This window comes from Ochotona princeps, chromosome X (genome assembly GCF_030435755.1).
Source record: "Ochotona princeps isolate mOchPri1 chromosome X, mOchPri1.hap1, whole genome shotgun sequence".
NCBI lineage: Eukaryota > Metazoa > Chordata > Mammalia > Lagomorpha > Ochotonidae > Ochotona > Ochotona princeps.
This window is the reverse complement of record NC_080865.1, coordinates 45,699,411-45,719,918: the sequence shown is the minus strand read 5'-3', so window position 1 is coordinate 45,719,918 and position 20,508 is coordinate 45,699,411. Positions and strand designations below refer to the sequence as shown.

Sequence of the window (20,508 nt, the reverse complement as noted above, 5' to 3'; positions counted from 1 at the left end):
ATATGGGCACCGGTTCATATCCCAGCATCCCCACTTCCCAACCAGCTCCCTGCCTGTGACCTGGGAATGCAGTCGAGAACAGCCCAAAGCCTTGGGACCCTGCACCCACGTGGGAGACCCGGAAGAAGCTCCTGGCTTCAGATCAGCTCAGCTCCAGCTGTTGTGGCCGCTTGGGGAGTGAACCATCTGATGGAAGATCTTTCTCTCTGTCTCTCCTCCTCTCTGTATATCCGCCTTTGCAATAAAAAGAAATAAATCTTTAAAAACATGATCTTCCAAAAATGATTTGTGTTTATTTGAGAGATAGGAAGCAGAGACAGGTAGACTCATGACACCCTCCATTGTTTCATTCCCTAAATGCCCACAACAGCCTGGGCTAACCCAGGGCAAAACTGGGAGCTGGAAACTCAGCCCAGGCCTCCTTCGTGGGTGGCAGGAATCCAGTCACTTCAGTCATTACCTGCTGTGTCCCAGAGTCGGGACTTCCTGCATTACCAGGAAGCGGGAGTCAGGAGCTAGGGCCAGGAACAGAACCCAGGCACTTCAGTTTGGTATATTTTGCTGCGAGGCTGAATGCTTGTTCCCAGAGTTGACTATTCTCTAATTCCCTTTAGGTTGTCAAAATCCATTACCATTGCACTTTAAAGATATGATGCTAATCAGCTGTTGATTGATCTCGTGGCACTAGATCCATTCATCTTGCATTGCTACTTCTAGAATTTGCCTTTCCTATCATTTTGAAAACATAAACCATTGCCCATTGCCATTTTCTGGTGACATGCCACTTCCACTGTTATTCCTCAAAGTTTGATGCCAAGAGCAAGCTTCTCTTGCACCCTAGGGTCCTTTCCATTCTTCTAGTCTTCTCCCCCGTCCACCTGAAGGACAAATGTAAGGACTAACCCAGCATTTGGGATGTTCTCTATTTTCCCCCTATTACAGTGAATTTTTCTTGCAGATGCTTCCACTTAAGGACAGTGCTCCTGGCCTTGACCGCGCTGTGTTCAACACCTATGAGTAACACTGGCCTTGCTCACAAGGGGAGCACATGCTTCCGATTGGTACATCTCATCAACCTCACAAGTCCTTACAAGTGGCCATGAATTAAATGATCTTTGCAGTTGAACACAGAATCGAAGGTTTTGATTTGAAACCTTTTGAATCAAAGGTGAAATGCTCATTAAATATATGACAGGGGCTGGCATATAACTTAGTAATTAAGATGCTGTCTAGTCTGGCCATGTTCCATATTGGAGTACCTGGGTTTGATACCTGCTCCAGGTCTTGACTCTAGCTTGCTGTCAATGCAGATGGAGAGACAGTGGTAACGGCTCAGGTAACTGGGTCCCTACCACTCACACAGGAGACTTGGATGGAGTTCCTGACTTTCAGCTTTAGCCCAGCCTACTCCTAGTCACTGTGGGCATTTGGGGTGTGGACCAGTGGCTGGGATGGGAGCTTGCTCTTTTTCTCTCTGCCTCTTAAAATACAACACTTTAAAATGTGATAGAAATGTCATTTTGTTGATTTTAAAATGTTTCCCATTGACTTCTAGAGGTGATATATCTTTAGAGACACCAATCAAATGGGACCATCAGCACCCCCCCCTCCTTGTTTCTCCAAATCCTGTTGATTCTTCCAAGCAGGCATCACTTTCATGAGGAAATTCACACATTACCCTAGCCCACTGAGGTTTGCAGTTTAGTGGATCCATTAATTAGCTTTCTAGCTGATGAGCTCACAGACTAGGTAATTTAGAACTTTCTATCACATATTCTTACTTGCTATTTCCTGTGCATACTTTCCTATGTGTGGCTTTCTTGGTTGGCTACTTAGATTTGGGTGAGCTTTTGTAGAATTTCAGATTTACTTACTTTTAATGTTTTATGCTTTTTATTTGTTTTTTTAAAAGATCTACTTTGTTTCTTATTTGAAAACAGAGTTACAGAAAAGAAAGACACAGAGAGATATTCTCACTGGTACACTTTCCAAAAAGCCAGTCACAATGGCTGAAGCTGAGGCAATTCAAAGCCAGGAGCCAGCAGATTCCTACAGGTTTCCCATGTGGGTTCAGGGGCCCAAGGACTTGAGCCATCCTCTGCTTCCTTCTCAGGCTACAAGCACAGAGGTGGATCAGAAGTGGAGTAGCCAGGAAACAAACTGGTGCCCATATGGGATGCCGACACCATAGGCTGTAGGTTAGTCCACTACACCACAGTGCCGACTCCTATGCTTTTGCCTTTTTTAAAAATAAAAATGTTATTATTATTGTTGTTGTTGCTATTGATTTTTGTGGTGATGCTTATATAGTTGAGATGGATGCATACCCATGCGGATCATTGATTAGGGTGGAAAGGGTCAAGCATGGGTGAAAGTGGATGAGACAATTGTTTCCAATTTTTTTCCTGTATCTGGGGTTGGGGGAGAGAAGGGGTGAGGGGCTCCCAGCAGTCTAACCACATCAGTAACTGAGAATAGGAGACGAGCCACTCAATGTCATCCTAGAGTTCCAGGTATGGGCCATGTTCCAAGGGTGCTGCTCAAGTGGCTTCAACAGTTCTAAAATGCCATTGCTTTCATTGTTTTAAGATTGAGGAAATCACTTTAGTGTCCATTGGCTGACCTAGAGACTTAGAGTCTCCACTCGCCCAGATGCTTTTTGTCAAACCTTGGGCAGGAGAGTTGTCCATTTAGTTTTTCCCCTCCATCCTCTGTCATGGTACTAGATATCCCCCACAGGCCTCAATAAGCTGTCATGTCAGCCATGTGCATCTGGACATGCCGTCCACTTCACAGGCCTCAGCAACCAAGGAAGCCCAGTTCTGACACACAGTCCACGGTCAGATCACAGATCCTGTAATTTTCCCCATGGTCGGAGTTCTGAGTCCAGCAGTCCAGTTGGGAGGGTCCCCAAAACATCTCTGCTTGAAGTGACCCCAGACCTGGCTTCTATGTGTGCCAGCTAGTGTGGGATCTGGCTCAGTCTGTACCCTCTGTCAGCCTACACATACACTGGTGGTTGCAGTTGCCTGATCAGTTCTGTTCCCAGCCCCATCTCATACATGAAACAGTGGATGCTGTGGTCCAGTCCAACACTGCCTATCAGAAACTTGGTCCTCACGTGCATCAGTGGGGACTGCAACCTAGTTGGAGTGACCCCCAGTTGGAGTGACTGCCTCCAGTCCTGGTTCCTCTGCATGCCAGTATGTGCAACCCATTCTGCATCCCATTTGGCTTTCACACACATCAATGAGTGCTGCAGCCTAACCCAGCTTGACTGACCCTACTATCGAGCCCACACTTACGCTAGTGGGTGCTACCACCTGTTCAGCCAGGCTTGCCCCCAGCCCTGGCTCTCATGTTCATCAATGGGGTCTACAGCCCATCAGAGGGTTGCCAACAGTTTCACTACTAGACCCATTCCCAGCCTCATATCTTGCACTTTCCAGGTGGAACTGTGATCTAGCCTGAAGGGATTTTCCCACAGTCTTGACACTTGCTTGCTGATGTTGCAGCAAAGCCTGACCAGCTTGCACTTACTCTGTCTCATGTATGCACCGGTGGATATGGTCACTTGGCGCAACCTACCTCTCCCCTTAACCCAGCTCGCATGCAGATCAACAGGTGTTGTAGCCCTCCTGCCTGAGTTTCTCTTCCGCACATCACAGCTCTCATACTCACCAGCCGGAGCAGAGGTCAGGCAGGGGAACCCCTGCAGTCCCCCTACAGGTCTCCCCCACTGGTGGGTGCTGTGTCTTACATGGTCAACATTGCATTGACATTCATTGGCAGGTGCTGCAGCCAAGCTTGGCTTGGCCTGCCTCAAGTTACAGCTCATCTAGTGGGTGCTGAAGACTAGTCCAACCCAGCAAGCTCCCAATCCAGGTACTAACGTGAACTGGCTGGTGGTGCGGCCCAACCCAGCCTGTCCTGAAGCTCGTACTGGTTCTTACATATGTCAGTAGGTGCTATGAACTAGCTGAGCCCAGTCTGGCCCCAGATCTGACTGATATGTATTCCAGCAGGTATGGCAACCTGGCTTGGGCTGGGCTGTTCCCAGCCTTGGTTATTGTGCTCACTTGCAGGGACTGCACCCTGACAGAGGAGTTCCCCCAAAGCTCCTCTGTCAGGTCACCTCCCAGTGGCAACTCTCATGCACACTGATGAGTGCTTGGCCCAGCCTGACTTGGTCCACCTCCTGTCCTGGCAGGTTCAACGTTCTTGCCTGAACAGCTCACACCCATTCTGGCTCTTATTATTGGTTGATACAGTCCAACCAAGGCTGGCCCACCCCCAGCTCTTACATGATATAGTGGGTGCTGATTTAGCAGGCCCAGCCTGCTCTAAACCCACTCTGGCTCTCACAAGTGCCAGGAGGTGGTGGAGCCTAACCCAGTGTGGCACACCCCAGACCCTTTCCAAACTCATGCCAAGGAATACTACAGACATGTCCAGCCCAGTTCACTGCCTTCATTTTGTCTCTCATGCTCACCAATAGAACCAAAGTCCAGGAGGGGCATCCCCTTAGCTCCGCAACCAAGTCTGCTCTTAGTCATGGATTTTATATTTCCTAGTGTCTGCTCTGCACCAGCCTGAAATAGCCCACCTCCTGAATTGGCCTTTGCCTGGCCCTTCCTGGCCTGTCCGCAGTCCCAAGTCTAGCTAGTAGGTGCTATAGCCTAGCCTTGTCCAGTCTGCTTCCACACTTAGCTTTCATGCAAACAGGCACGTACAAAAGCCTGGCCTGGCATGACCCCCACCAAGTCCTGGCTCCCATGCATGCCAGTGTGTGCTATGACTTGTCCTGGCTTGCCTTGTCAGCTACTTGGCTTGACCTTGCAGTCTGTCCCCCACCCAGCCAACCCACACACTTGCTGACAAGTGGTGCAGCCTGCCTGTTCAGGCTCACATCCAGTGGGAGCTACATCCCACCAGAAGAGTTCTCCAAGTTCCCCACCAGGTTCTCTCCCAGACCTGGATCTCACACGTCAGTGAGTGCTAGAGCCCTATCCAGCATAGTCCACTTCCCAATCTCAGCCTTTATGAGTGTTGGTAGATGCTGTGTTCCAGCTTGTGGTATGCCTGTGGGTGCTGCAGCTTGGACCAACCTGGCTGAACCCCAGTTCCCATAAGTGTTGGTGAATTCCATGGTCATGCCTAGCTCTGCCTTCATCACCTCCAGCTCTTGTGCAAACCAGCAGGCATTGCAGTCCCACAAGGATGGGCCCCCAAATTCCCCCTCAGAATCTGCCCCCAGATCTGGTTCTTTCATGTGCTGGTTAGAGTTGGCTCAGCCCCTGCCACAACTCTCACAGCTACTGTTCCCCAGTCTTGCCAGGCGAGTCCCCCAGCTCTAGCTTTCATGTACATGAGTGGGTTATGATGGATGCCAGCTTGCCCAGCCCATATCTTTCACATGGGCAGGTGTCCTGGTCTGACCCAGACATATCCTTTAGCTTCCCCCTTCAAACCACCAGGTGTCAGCTCCCTTGGTTACCTGCAAATGTAGTGCGCCGCTCCATGAAGTCCCCCAGAAGTCATTCCTCATCTATAATGTACTTCCTCAGCAGTTGCCCCCATCCACACACCCCCAAAATCTTCTCCTGGTACAATTCACAGGCACCATGTCAATGGCTGTGGTGGCAGTGGTCCCCGGGTCTAGGTGTTCCAGCCTTGCATGCTGTCCATGTGCCTGGGATTCACTCTGGTTTTGCTTTTTAAGTGATTGGTCCCTAAGTTATTAATTTCATTCATACAATTACTTGAAGAAGTAATGAATGGTTACTTAATGTGACTGAGGAGCCCTTGAAAAGCACTGACCCAAATCTCAAATCTCCTGCTAGGCCTTCATAGTGCCTGTGTACCCCAGAGCCTTTTTATCCCCTTTTCAACAAGAGCCACTCTACTCTTGTTTTTGACAGCAAAGTTATCCTAGAACTTCTTTATAAGCCATTCAACTGCAAAAACAGAGTAAATAAAATAAAATCTCATTGCTTTAGGGCATTAGCTGTCAACATTTATCAGACACAGAGATCCTCTGGAAGGCATGGTAACAGGCAGATTGCAGTGTCCCACCTCCACAACTGCTGATAATTTGCAATTCTAACAAGTTCCCTGGGGATACTCTTGGTCAAGAGAACTCATACTCTGAGGACTGCTGCAGAATTCCCCAGGAGAAGCAATGGCGGCCGAGGAGGAGGAGAGTGGGTGTAAAGTGGAAAACTGGATGAACATATCCAGAAGGGGGGCCCGGCAGCGTGGCCTAGGGGCTAAAGTCCTCGCCTTGAACACACCGGGATTCCATATGGGTGCCGGTTCTAGTCCCGGCGGCTCCACTTCCCATCCAGCTCTCTGTTTGTGGCCTGGGAAGGCAGTTGAGGATGGCCCAATGCATTGGGACCCTGCACCCGCGTGGGAGACCCAGAAGAGGTTCCTGGTTTCCGGCTTCAGATCAGCGCAGCACCGGCCCGTTGCGACTCACTTGGGGAGTGAATCATCGGACGGAAGATCTTCCTCTCTGTCTCTCCTCCTCTCTGTGTATATCTGACTGTATGTTGTTTGTTTGGAATGCTTTCACCTTCCCGTTCTGTAAGAAGCCACCAATTAGGGTTTCTGGCCCTAGAATTTGGAGCTGTAACCACATCCCAAAAGAGGGCTCCCCAAATGGGAGTTGCCTTAAGAACGGGTGGTCTAGGCTTTCCTGCAGATTTTGTGACAGTCCAGACAGTAAAAAAATGGTGACGGTAAGGCTAGACCTTCTGAAACATTTCTGGGATGTGTCCATAATCTCAAGTTCTTGGAAAGTCCTGAAGGAGAATGAGAGTATTTATTGAAAGACATTATCTCATTCCAGGATGAGATATTGCTTTTCTTTAATAGCTCATGCAGTAAGCTAATTGCCCCAAATTGGTTTCTGTACATGGAATTGGAAGGACCCATTTGCCTGGCTCAGCTGTTTGGTACTAGATGAGATGCAGCTCTTACCAATTGGATAGTTTAGAATGCATGATGTTTGAACTGGATGTCTGTGTTTCATGCCACTATAGTTCATTGGATAAATTGTATTGTGCACTGATGTAAGCTTAGTTGATTGAATGACTCAAAACCCCCTGAACATGGCTGGTTGGAGCTGCTCACCTTATCCACTTGCAACGGTGTGGGACAGTCTACTGGTTGGCACTAGCCTAGCCAGTGAATAAAGATTCATGAGCTTCTAAGAGTCTGCTTCCTACTCATTACTGGGATAGATTTGGCCAACAAGCAACACTCATTCACCAAGTTTGAAATCACAGAACCACAGAAGAGCAATAGGGCTTGCTGTAGGGCACCTTCATAAGGCTCACACACTCTTGGGCCAGCACAGCTGGTGTGACCCTGACACTGGGCAACGATAATAAGTTGGGGAGAAACGACTAGTGAACTTTTCAAACCTCCTAAACATACAAATCAGTAGCAACAGACAGTGATTGACAATATAAAGACAATTTTATTGCCAATAAAAGCCTTTAATAACTCATTTCATCCTGTTTCAGTAGGACCTTATTCTTTCTGATGAAAATCCAGTCATAGCATCTCTCATTAAAAATAAAATTATTTTGAAATAAATAAATATATAAAATAAATAGCATATACATTTCATAAATAGTTTGTCCTTATGCACAGTATCCATGCTTATACTTTAATATCATTTTCTCATGACCTACCCCATCTCCCACTTCCAATGGCAGGAACACCGCATGTCAGGACAGATGAGAAATCTGCAGAGCCAATGCAGAGCTGCCTTGCAAGCAGGGCTGGAACCCCAGGGGTTTTCTGAATGAGCCTTTTCTAGGACTCCATAGGCAGCATCTATGGCAGATTCCTCGGTCCTTCAGTTACACCCATTGTCATGGTTATTTTGGGGAGATTGTGGGGCAGGACACCCCTGGCCATTGAAAGGGCTTCCTCGCCCCCACCTTCTCTGCCATACCACCCCAGGGGAGAACATGAGTCAAGAAAGAAGTATATACAAGATTCCCTCAGCCCACCCCTCCCCCACACCCTTCCCCCAAATAACCCAACCTCGATATACACTTTGAACAACAAGAGGACAGCTGGGTTGAGTTGAACAGTAAGTGCTTCTCTGTTATCTAACTTGATAGGAAGAAAAGACTGAAAAGCTATGAGTCTAGTGCTGGCAGGGACCACTGTGGCCCCGAGTACATGGTCACAGAGGTTATGCGTGAGGTCCATTACCTATAGCGGAAGAGGTCTCTGGGCATGGAGGGCAACTTAGCAGGATCTACTGGCCTGGGTAGAAAGTGAGTGAATTTCTGGTGTCGCTTAGTCCTGTATCCTTCCCGGGGCGAGCCGTCTTTATTCAAGGCCACATAATACTGTCTCTCCGAGTCCGAGTGTTTGTACAAGGTGGAAGCGTAGGTGTTATACCAGTTTTCTTCAAACTGCTCCCGGAAAACACATTCACGGGAGAGCTTCTTCTGTGAGGGTGAGAAAAAAAAAAAAAAAAAAAAAAAAGCAGAGTCCATGAGACCCACTCCCTTTCGCATCTCCACTTGCCAGAGGGTGAAATCTTGAAGTAGGCACGACACCTGAACCTGTAGAAGTTCAGCTCCTCTTTCTAAAACAGCATACAACATGGCCACCCACATCCCCTTCATCCTTTTTCACAGGCCACACGTTTTCTGAAGGGAGGAGATGGGAGATGGTCTCCCCTGTCTCTTGGAACCTGCGACTTTGTGCGGCATTATTCCCATGCCCTGCTGGCACCCACTGAGCTTTCTCCCTCCTCAAATCCATTGCGATTACAGTCCACCATTTCAAGTGACAGGCCAAGGCCTTAGGTCTAAATAAAGCTCCCTGGGAGGTGACTTGTGATCGCTCCTGATGAAGGGTCTCGGGCCTGTCAGTGGGAAAACGCAGAGACGAGCTCTTCGAAACACCCCTCCAATTGGGCTTCTCCCGGGTCTCTGCCTCTGTCCCTTCTCACACTTGCGCCGGCTGCCATCCTGCTTGCTGGGTAGCCGATACTGAGTGCTGGGGACAGGCCTATCTCTTAGGTGTCAGGGAAAAATGTGTTCTGATTTGCTGGGGATGGATGGCGGGGTGGGGGTGGAGGCAGCCAAAAAGCATGCTCTGTGACTCAAAAGTCAGAGCCAGTAGTTGGGATACCCTGAAAGGGTTAAGGTCAGCAAAGTCACTCACCATTCGCCAGGGCTGGGCTAGCTTCCAGGACACAGAAAAGGCACTGCAGCCAGTCCAGTCCTAGCTAGTGCTAGCTTAGTGCTACCACCAGACCCTGGAACCCTCATTCTTCTTTTGTTGGTTGCATCTGGCCTTTGGGATTCAGCTGAAGCAATCTGGAGATCAGGGATTATGGTTAACCTCGGGATCCTCAATGGAAAGCCCAGGACTGCCACTGACTTTGCTTGTTTTTATTTAAGTGTGTATTTTAATTTTTTGACACCTGCCAACCTGCTATTCCTTGGGACACGCAGTAAAATTTGGAGGTGCTCCTTGGGGAGAGTAAAGACCCCAAAACCTGACCATTTTCCAACAAAGCAGCACAGCTGATTTGGTGGTTGTCATCAGACTAGCTGGCCCTCTAATGGACAAGAGCGAGACAAACGTATCAGACAAAAGCTTAGGCTTTGAGGAGGGGCTGCAAAAGTGAAGGTGTCATGTAGCAAAGCCCTGGGTGGCCAAGTAGTCACTAGGAGACATTAATCCTTTACAGTTGACAAAACTGCTCTCGAGGGTTAGATAAATGTTTTTATACGCTGCCCTTACATTGTCCAACCACTGGTAGCAATAGCCTCCCCCCGCTCCCCAGATGAAAAGAAAGCCTTAAACTTACCGACCCATAGAGTTCCCCTCGCTCGTTCATTCCAAGGTATAGGCCGGAGTCCACTCCCCGGATGCTGATCAGCCCCACAGCCAGGCTGATAAATTCCAGGATTCCTAGATCAAGAAAGAGATCACCATTCCTGTTACTAATGCCAAGCTAGGAGATATGATGCGGGCCACTAGTCATTCATTCTTCACTTGATCTTGGCCAAAAGGTCGAGGAACGGCAGTGCTCATGCATTCTTCTTCTTTTTTTTTTTTTTAAAGATTTATTCATTTTATTACAGCCAGATATACAGAGAGGAGGAGAGACAGAGAGGAAGATCTTCCATCTGATGATTCACTCCCCAAGTGAGCCGCAACAGGCCGATGCGCGCAGATCCGATGCCGGGAACCAGGAACCTCTTCCGGGTCTCCCACGCGGGTGCAGTGTCCCAATGCATTGGGCCGCCCTCAACTGCTTTCCCAGGCCACAAGCAGGGAGCTGCATGGGAAGTGGAGCTTCCAGGATTAGAACCGGCGCCCATATGGGATCCCGGTGCGTTCAAGGCGAGGATTTTAGCTGCTAGGCTACGCCGCCGGGCCCAGTGCTCATCCATTCTTAAGGAGAGGCCGGCCCTGGCTGCCTTTGGTGCAGGACCTGGCCAAACCATCCTTTACAGCCAGAATAGAACTTCAAAGAAGACGCTTAGTCTGAGCCTCAGGTTTTCCATATGTAAAACGGGCAGAAACAATTTCTGTCTCTACCCATTACATGCAGGCACATTAGGAGTAAAGGACCACACAGAGAAGTCTTGGACAGTGGAAGCTGCCTGGTTGCAATAGCATGGTAGGCATTGTTGCCACAGAAATGAAGAAGCAGCCTGCTAAAGGCAAGAACGAAGCTGGGTTCTGGATCTTTCTCAAAGTCATCTCCCTCCTCCCTAGGGCACACAATGTTGCCATGCTGTCCTCTAGGCAGAACTTGTTTTGCACCCTCTCAAGCCCCATGTGCTTAAAGCCACATGAGGCTGTCAACTGCCTGCAGCTGATTCTAACAAAGGCCACACAGCCCACTCACTCAGTTTGTTCCCCACTGCTTATGTCAGGAGGGAATATTTGGCCCCATGAGAGCTTTCTCCTAAAAAGTCTTCTCAGCCAGTACAGCCCCAAGCTGACAAGCCTGTCATTCCCTGCTTCTCTCTTGAGAACTTTAAGTTTATGCATGGCAAAGAGTTGGCAGGTAACATTGTGCTTGATACTGATTTGAGATGTTGCAACTTTACGGCAAAAGCGGAGAGACTCAGAAATGTCCCTTTAGCTGACAAGGTTAGAGGTAAAGATTTGAAAAATATTTTCCTTTTTAGCTGAAGGGAAAAAAACCCAGCTACGTGAGGGAAAAGATTCAGAAATGAAATCCTGGGGACTGTGTGGTTGTGTCCTAAGGCACAACATCTCTGCATCATTATCTGGATATAGATATACTAGCTAACTAGACCAGTCTCTGATAGTCCTAGCCACATTTTTCAACACATGGACCAAAAACTTGATAGGCTTGTCGGAGGCATCATTTGAAATGAGCTCATATCTGGCTGTCTTATTTAAGGATGAAATTCTTAAGGGTAATAGTGCTCTAGAGGACTTGGAACTGATTCCTTAATGATCAAAAATTTGAAGAGGTTAATTGTAAAATTGGGCTCAAAACTCCAGGGAGAAGTCTCCTGCAGAGTGACACAGGCTTGGGCCAATGTGTGGGTGTTCAGGCGTGGCAGCTTTGGGGGTATGTATTTCCACTGTCCACCCAGATCTGCTGAAAGAATGTAAGCTACTTCTGTTGTTGGTCCAGAGAACACTCAGGGTTTAGCCTTTGGCTTCTCCCATTGGAATCCTCCACATATTATTCTCAGCTTGGTTGTTATAGTACGAAGAATAGTGTTGTAAGTCACCCATCTCTTCAGTGGGCAGGTGTGACTTAGCAAAACACTCAGAACAGGTTATGGAATTTGACTAAGGTAAGCTCAGTATGTTGGGTGATTAGTGGGATTATAAAAAAGCTAATAGAAAATTGGTCATAGAAAAAAAATTGCTTAAAATCTCATGAAAAAAGTGGAGATCGGGACAGTCAGTGTGAGCTGAGACAGCACTGATAGAGATCTAGTAAGTAGCATCCTAGAAGGGAGTGGCCCACTCTGACCTCCTTAGATGCAACACAGTCGGCTACTGTGTGGATTTCTACTATGTTTAGAGAGAAATCTGGAAACACGGGAGCGGTGTTCAATGTGGAGTTGCCAGTACGGCTGGGAAACTAGGAAGCGGTTCATGCTTCAGTGGTGGGGGCTAAGCTGAAAGGGCCACCAAGCCCCTACAGCCTGCAGTTGCCTGCTCTGTCCTGGCAGATTCCTTCTGAGCTTCGAGTCTTTGTGCTCTTATTCCCCCAAAGGGTCTCAGGTCTCCAATTGCCCTGAGCTCATTAAGTAGCACAACTCAGCTTGTGATCTCACTGCCCAAGACCTGGTGTGAGAACAAATCATGAAACCCAAGAGGTGTGGCCTTTTGAGTCACTGCAGTTCTCTTCCAACTCTGTGTTCACCCCGATGCCAAGGGACAGATCATCCAGGAAGTCGCTTGGGTTGGCTCCAGGAACAGGGGTCTCTAACAGCTGGAATCATCCCTGCCCAGCTGTCTCTGGGCATCATTTCTCCTTGCCAACTTTCCTATTAGCTGGATTCAGACTGTGGGAACCCAGGGGCACATGCTGATGGAACAGATATTCCTAAACCTTCTCTTGAATCCCAGCCAGCATGAACAGGGAGCGAAAACAAGTCATTTTCCTCTTTTCCCAGCCCCAGCTGGCCAGGGGTGTTAACAGTAAAGGGTCGAGGCACAGCATTAAGTAGACAACGTTTGTTCTCGCTACTCCCACCCCTGCACTGCCTAGGACCTCTCTCTACTCCGCCTTACCCTGAGCTGTCCAAGCTCAGGCTCCGGGCCTTTGCCCGACAACTTCCAGACTCTTCTCTTCTTACACCTCTCTCTCCAGGGCCTCCATCAAAACGGATGTGTTCCGGGCGCCTCTGCTGCCTCCTCTGAAGCCAGGTAGATGACTGGCTAATGCCGTCACTTAATCCGGCTCCATGGCTTGCTGGGAGCTCCCTTAGCCATCTTTTCAGACCTTCAGGGCCAAGACAGTGCTGCTTGGGCGTTTCGCCAAGTACCAACCAGCTGCTCCATCCTGCCTGGCAGGAGGCCCCTCCTCCAGTCTGCCGCCCCAGCTTGGCTCTGCCAGCCCACAGGTGCCCCTCAGGCACATCAGGAGCCCTGTGAACCTTGTGGAAATGCCACCAGCCAGACGGCGGCGACTGCAATACTTCTGGCTACTGACTGCAGATGGAGAGTGGCGGAGCATAGGCTATGCCAACAGGTTATTATTTGGAGTCGGGGCTGCTCTTGGGCTCAGCCGGGCTCACTCTGAACACATGGATTCCAGGGTAATCCTTGGGGGCCCTGCTCTCCAATTACAACAAATAGCTATTTACTTTACATGGCCTTTGGAGACTCCCTCCTCCCCCCCGAGCAGAAATCTATAATATTTTATATCTTAAGTCTGGCCTACTTTACTCTGCTGGAATGCTGACTGCTAAAGCACTTATGGAATGTTAACGTTTCGATTTATTGAATACCCTGGCTGATTAACTCCAATGTGGAGGGAGGAGAGGGTTAGCAAACTCCAACACCACCTCTTTCTGGGCCAAAAGCTAAAGGGAGAAAAGAGTAAGTATGTGTTTGAAAGTTGGCAGCGGAGACTACAAAGAGACAGTTTTGACCAGTTATCATTTCCTTTACAGGAAATACAGGGAACTTCCAGGAAGTCAGGGAAGGAGAAAAGGGAAAAGGTGATGAAGAAGTGGTCTCAGGCAGGGTGTGTGTGTCTGTGTGTGTGTGTGTCTGTGTGTGTGTGTGTGTTTAAAAGGCAAACCCAAACATGAAGCCATCAGTTAAGCAGCAGCAAAAACATCCCTTCCTCCTGCCAGTTTTATTTCCTTTGCTTTCTCCTTAAACTTAACACCCTTAGCAGGCCTGGGAGATGAAAAGAAAACCAAGATGTGTCTTTAGGGAGGTAATTAAAGACCACTTATCCCAAGAGCCTATTACTGATTTATGTTGACCGTGTGGGTTACTGGGCTCAGCTTAGGCACAGAGTCAGACAAACACTTGTTCGCCGCTGGGAGCTGGATTCATAGTTTCCGCACTTCTGCTGCCACCACTCTGACTCTGCCCATCAGTTCTTGGCTTTGTTTGTATGTAGCAGCGAGCATCTCTCCTGGTATCATTAGGCCATTTCTGGGGGCCCCTGACGTTAGGGTGGAAGTCTCATTGCTTATGATGGGGAACAAAAGGGGACTGCAAAGTCACAAGGCATGGAAGGAAAAGGAGCCAAGTGAACGCTCCCTCTGCTCGCATCCCGCCTCATCAGCCTTTGGAGGACCTGCTGCAAGTTTCTAGGGACACCTGCACCCCTCCATGACCCCTCCCAACCTACCGGACTCCAGCCCCATTTGAGTGCATTTTTCCAAGATGACATAGATCTCATTAGGGTTCCTGCCTGTTCCCAGCAAGGAAGATCAACCTTGGCCCTAGGTTGTTTGCTACACTTGGCTTTCCTCAGCAGCTGGCCCCTTCACCCCCCTCCTTCCCTCGCCTCTTTTACTGTGTACTCCAGATGCAGCTTTAACAGGGCATGAAGAGTAGGAGGATGGGGAAGGGTGGCGACCAGGAGCAAACGGTGTCAGGGTCGGCAGAGCTTTAGGGGTAGAAGATGTCCTTGGATTAGAGGGTCCTTAGGACAAAGCGGAGGATACATGGGGTGGGGAGTATGGGGGCGGCAGGGAGGAGGACCTGGAGCTATCACAGCATCCACATGAATGCTTAATAAACAACCGAATAAGAAATTGAAAGTTAAAATGGCAAATTAAAGAGCGCACACAGTTGCCTAGAAATGTAAGGCTCTCTGTCGGAGGCCCAGGCTTATATTAATTAAAGGAGTTCTGTGTGTGAGACGGACACTGCGGCCTCTGCACAATCTGCAAAGGCAAGACAAAAACTGCATGGAGGTGGGACGCTTTGTGGCCCGGAAGACACCCGTTTTGGAGCCTGGGAGTGGGCCCACAACTCGGCTTCCTCACCGAATCAAGGAGTCCCGGAGGTAGTTCCGAGCAAAAGCTCACGCGGGACTCAGACGGTGGGACCCTCAGACGGTGGACACCGCGCAGGTTCCCTACACCCCCTTTCCCTCTCCCCCACGCCCTGACGCAGCTCATGCCGCGCTGCCTGGATTGCTTCCTACCCCAGTAGAGCAACCCCAGGCAGGCAGGTGCCATGGCTGCCCGGTCCCCCGCTGGGCAAAACAACTAGGGCGCGAACCCCACGGCCGTCATGCCCGTGGCCGGGGCAGGCTCTGGGTCAGAGAAATCAGCTGTGACAGCGACAGCCCTGCTATCCTCGGAACTTGGCCCCATGCTGCCGCGACGGCCCCCCCTCCCCCGCCTTGGGGCGAGAGCTCCCACTCCTCTCCCAGCTCCACCTGCTTTCCTGGAGGCTCGGAGTGCCATTCCCAGAACGCAGCTCCCCTCACTCCCCGGGGAAGGAGGGTGGAGTGGGAAAGGAGAGGCCACACCGCAAGGCGCCCCCGCCCCTCTCCCGGGAGCGTCGGGGGTGCCCTGCGCCCGACGCCGAGCGGCTCAGGTCCGCGCCGTCGCTTCCCGCTTGGACAGCGCAAAATCCTGGGTCAGCGCGCGAGGGGCCCCACGCGCGAGCCCAGAGCTGTGGGCTCCGTGGCGCGCCGTCCGCCCTCCTTCCCGTCCTGGCCCGCCGTGTGCTCACCGAAGCGGCTGTGGTCGTGGCGGGTGCCATGCACCGTGCCGTTGGGGAAGATTTCCAGGTGGAAGCCGGTGCGGCAGTAGAGCTGGCGGCGCCGCAGGATCCCCTTCAGGTGGGCGAAGTCTGTGGGCGAGCCGCGCTGAAGCTTTCCCTCGATCTGGCCCAGTCGCTCGTTCAGGAAACCCGGGGAGTCAGCTAAGGGCACGTTCCCCAGAGACGAGGAGAAGCCGTGCAGATCCCAGTCCAAGGAGGCCAAGACGCTCCCCACCTCCGCCATGGCGGGGCCGACGGCGGCGCGGGCTGTGCGGGGGGCGTGCGGGCCGAGCCGGGGCCGCGGGGCGCGAACTGCCTCTCCCCGCAGCGGGCGCGGGCGACTCGGCGGCGCTCCCTCCCTCGCCCGCTCGCTCTCTTGTTCCGCGCTCTGCCCAGCTGCAGTCGACGTCTGTTCGCGTCCAAGGAACTTCTCAGCGGCGGAGAGCGTGGGGCAGCGCGCTCCTGACCTTGCTCTCAGTCAAAATGCGGCTTCCCGTCCGCATCCATCTCCGCTGGTCTCTCATGGCTGGCTTGGCCGAGTTATCAGATGCAAACAGCACTTTATATACATACCCACTCCCCTTACATTGACATATTGGATATTTAAATACAAGCCACACCTCACTGGCATCCCCTCGGAGATTGGTGTGTGGGTTCTTTTTTTTTTTTTTTTTTTTTTTCTGTTCTCGTATCCATTTGGCTCTTTTTGAAAGAGGGAGGGGAAGAGGGGGAAGAAAGCGAGCGAGCTTCACTCCCTCTTTTATTATGAAAAAAAAATGGCAGGAAAAAGCTACACATTGCAGTGAGGCGTAACTGCTTTTGGCAGGTTTTTCTGAAATTGCTGATGAAATAACGGAGCCCAGTGCGTGGAGGCTGCTGGCGCCCACGGCCACTCAGGCCCATTCCGTGGGGGTCTGTCTGTGTACTGCGTGGGGGCCGTCCCCACCTCCCGCGCCTCGGCCAACTGCTCGCCTGAGGCAAGTGCCGGGAGGCTGGCGGCGGGCGGGTGGGCTTCACCCGCTCTCGAGACCCTCCGGCTCCTCCGCTGGTCCCGGGCGCAGGACAGGGGCTCCCAGGCTCTTTGTTCCGCTGTCTCCCTACTCCCACCGACTCCCCACCTGTCGATCGGCAGGGGGGCTGAGAAGTGAAAACTCCGGAAGCGAATATAGTTGCAAAACTTAGGGCTGGAGGTGAGAAGGTCCCTGCAGACACCAAGGCGGCGGGGGATTTTAGGAGTTTGGGAGGAACAGAAAACTTAACGGAGCAAAGGAGACATATTTTGAAGAGGGGCGTTACAACTGAAAAAAAAAAAAAGGAGAGGAGGGGTGGGGGGGGCAGTAAGAAACAGAAAGCGATCTTTTTTGAAAAACGATCTCCACTGGCTTTGTGGGCGCACTTTTTACAAGGCTCCGGAGAGCCAGCTTGACAAGAGGCCATTGGAAGTCTGGTGGGGGCTTCCCCCACCTCTTTTCTTGTTGGAAACAGGTGTTTCCTCGCTCGGTCCTGTGCCCTGCTCCAAAATCTTCTATCAGGAAAAAGCGGCGGTTGGGGCGTGAAGAGGCGGCGGCCAAGGCAATTGGCAGCGTCCAGAAAACCTGGAAAGCAGGTGCCGGGGCTACCCCGCGCCCCCGCGCCTCTGCCCCGCATCTAAAATCCGGGGCACCTCTTGGGCTCAGGCACTGGGCGTCCAGTTACGCCGTGAAACTGCATTGTTGCTTACACTTTCCAAAGCAGCCAGTGCTGGCCGATTTCCCAGGCTCCCACAGAGAAGCCAAATACCCCGAGCCCCACATCACCCGTTCCAGTCCCACCCCCGACTCTGCAGCGCCTCCTGCTGGAAAACCCGCGTCTCACAATCAATTTCAGTTCAGGGACACCACGAGATGAAAAACTGACTTGGCAGCAGTTACTGCAATCAGAGCTCCAGCCCCTGGACTCCCACGTGCAACCCAGGTTCACTTCCCAGAGCTGTAGCAAATCTGTTTGCAACATGGTGGCTTGGAACTAGCATGTTCCCTTTGCTCAGGCTGAACCTCCAGAGCCAAGCACGAAGTCTGGCACATAGTAGGCACTTAGAAGTAACCCAATGGGTTCCCAGGAGTAGGACACCCAAAAAGCTACGAGTAACCATCTGATTGTGGTGGACACACAAATGCAAAAGGTGGTATCCATTTTGGAGTAGCCAAGGAGGAAATGAAAATTTGTCTGGAATTTCCCTTAGAACTATCCAATGGAAGAAATCTGAAAGAGGGGCCTGTGTTGTAGCATATCAGGTAAAGCGGCTGTCTGTGATGTCAGCATCTCATATGGGCACAGGCTCCAGTCTAGACTGCTCCATTTCCCATCCAGCTCCCTGCTTGTGGCCTGGGAAAGTAGTTGAGGACGGCCCAAAGCCTTGGGAACCTGTACCCACACGGGAGACCCAGAAGAAGCTCCTGGCTCCTGGCTTTGGCCTGGCCAGCTCTAGCCATCTGCTGCCATTTGATGACTGAATCATGGGATGGAAGATCTCTCTCTCTCTCTCTCTCTCTCTCTCTCTTCTTCCTTTCCTCCGTCCCTCTGTAACACTGCCTTTGAGAAAAGTAAAATTAAATCTTAAAAAAAAAGATTGCAGAAAGAGAGGAAGTATAGATCTTGTCCTTGTTTTTGCTAGCTGTTAAAGCTGTGTAATGGGCACATGGCCACTTACTACACTACATGAAAATTTTTAATATATATGCACATTTTCTTAAAAAGCCTTATAAATTGGGACTAACATAAAATAACACAGAAATTCTTCTTCCTGGTGAAGAGTTTGTGAATGAAATGAAAAGGTGGAAAGGGAGGGCTGGAGGTTAAGACAGGTACACCAAGGACTAGAATGCAAAGCCATAGCAGGTGCACAGTGCTGCGTGAGTCAGAAAGCAGAGTGAGGCTTAGAGCCTGCTGCTCAACTAAGGTGACCTTTGTAGTGGATGGGCCTTCCAAAGAATTTGAGAAGAATGTTTCAGATTCATACAGGCCTCTTCCAGGAAACAGAAAAGCAACAAAACAGCTTGAATTGGTAAAGCTTAAACCTTTGGGTTTGTGGAGTGCCAACTAGAGTAGAAGAAACTGTTTTTTTTTTTTTTTTTTTTTTTTTTTTAAGAAACTGTTTTGAGCAGGGTGTGGTATCAGGAATGCACATGTCTCTGCAATGGATATAAATTACTCACTGATAGAAGCAAAACCCATTTCCGCACCGGCACTCCAGGAAATGTCTGTGTCTGTCCCCCAACATTGCCAAGGTCATTACCACACTTCGTAGGTCTAGAATCCTCCTGGACTGAAGGTCAGTGGTATAAACTTTCCATTGTGTTTCGGGAGCTCTTTTAAGCCTGAGATGCCCAACAATTCTGCTTTCTCTCTTCTTCTTGTTGTTCTTCAGATTTATTTATCTTTATTGGAAAGTCAGCTTTATAGAGAGAAAGAGAGACAGAGAGTGTAGGAGGACATTGTGACCCGAAAAGGTCAGTGAGCACAGGACTACAGTTGGTTGGATAATATTTGGAGGAGAATAACCAAATGGCTACTTTTTGTATACCTTATTGGATATCATCTGCATATGTATATGAGAACACCTGGTGGAATATACAAGACAAAAGGAGTTCCAAACAAGCATTAATGGTTTTGTTGATAAGCTCAGCACTTCCTCCCTTATCCTATATGACCCTCAGAGTATAAAGTCTGATGCTACTAATAAACCTCGGCTTTTGACCATCAGTCAGGGGTCCACGCGTGTTATTATCGGCTCCGTGCACCAAGTCCATCGCTGCGGGACAGCGACAACTGGCGCCTGAACGGGGACTTGAAAGAAGAAGAGAAAGTGCAGCGGAGACCCCCACAGAAAGTGGTGAGTGGGACAATGGGCCAGAACCAGTGTAGGGCACAGTCTTTTATCTCTCTTATGCAGAATTTTTTAGTGAAAAGTGGAACGAAGATAACTAGGCAGCAATTGCATTCTTATTTAGAGCTTGTTAGTGAATATAATCCTTGGTCTCCAGATGAATGGACACTAGAAACTGGACTTAAGAATTTTACTCAGAAAAATGGTGAAAAGGCCGGAAGGATAGAAGATATTCAAGTTAGTTTTTGGATTATATCGGCTTTAATTAGAGCTATTATTATAATTTTAGAAGGGGAATCTGCAAGAAATTCCTCTAAGGGGAGACACCCCCAAAATGTAGCTAAAAAAGAAGTGTTTCATAGTACGAACAAGGAAGAAAGAGAAAGGGAATCCTTAAGAGGCCCACCTAACAGGAAAGGACGCTGTAATATGGCTAAAAAAGAAACGCCTCATAGTACAGATGAGGAGGATGGCAAAGAGGAGCCCGTGAGAGATTTCCCTAACGGGAGACGCCACCGTAATGTGGCTAGGAAAGAAATGGCTTCTACTACAGATGAAGATGAGAAAGAACGTGTGAGAGACCCTCCCACGAGGAGATGCCACTGTAATGCAGCTAAAAGAGAAAGGCCTTACACTACAGATGTGGAAATTAGGAAAAGAAAGCTTGGAAGATGTTATAATGTGATTGAAAATGAAATTAGAACTAAGAAAAAGAAAATTTTCAGTGTTAAACCACAGGATTTCTCTAGTGAGGTAAATGAGGCTGGGATAAAGCAACAGTTAAATATCAGCCCATGCCGTCTTGCTCTTAAATCTGATCAAAAACGTTTCCAAATGACTGATGTTCCCCGGAGACCTCATGAATTCCGATTGCTTTTTCCAATCATACTTAGTCAAGAAAATAACCAACC

The 20,508-nt window shown here is 49.7% G+C and overlaps 1 protein-coding gene across 2 annotated transcripts; it reads right to left on the bottom strand.

The window, feature by feature from the left end:
• Positions 1-7,469: 7,469 nt before the first annotated feature.
• Positions 7,470-16,363, bottom strand: FGF16 (fibroblast growth factor 16). Of its 2 annotated transcripts, none has more exons than XM_004592772.2 (3): positions 15,703-16,354; positions 9,854-9,957; positions 7,470-8,477 (listed from the first exon to the last, which is right to left on the bottom strand). In XM_004592772.2, exons 1-3 carry the CDS (start codon positions 15,974-15,976, stop codon positions 8,232-8,234), a joined length of 624 nt encoding a protein of 207 aa, XP_004592829.1. In that variant the 5' UTR covers positions 15,977-16,354; the 3' UTR covers positions 7,470-8,231. The 2 variants fall into 2 exon arrangements, with proteins under 2 accessions (XP_004592829.1, XP_058514480.1); XM_058658497.1 differs by having other exon boundaries at positions 7,485-8,474; positions 15,703-16,363.
• Positions 16,364-20,508: the final 4,145 nt, after the last annotated feature.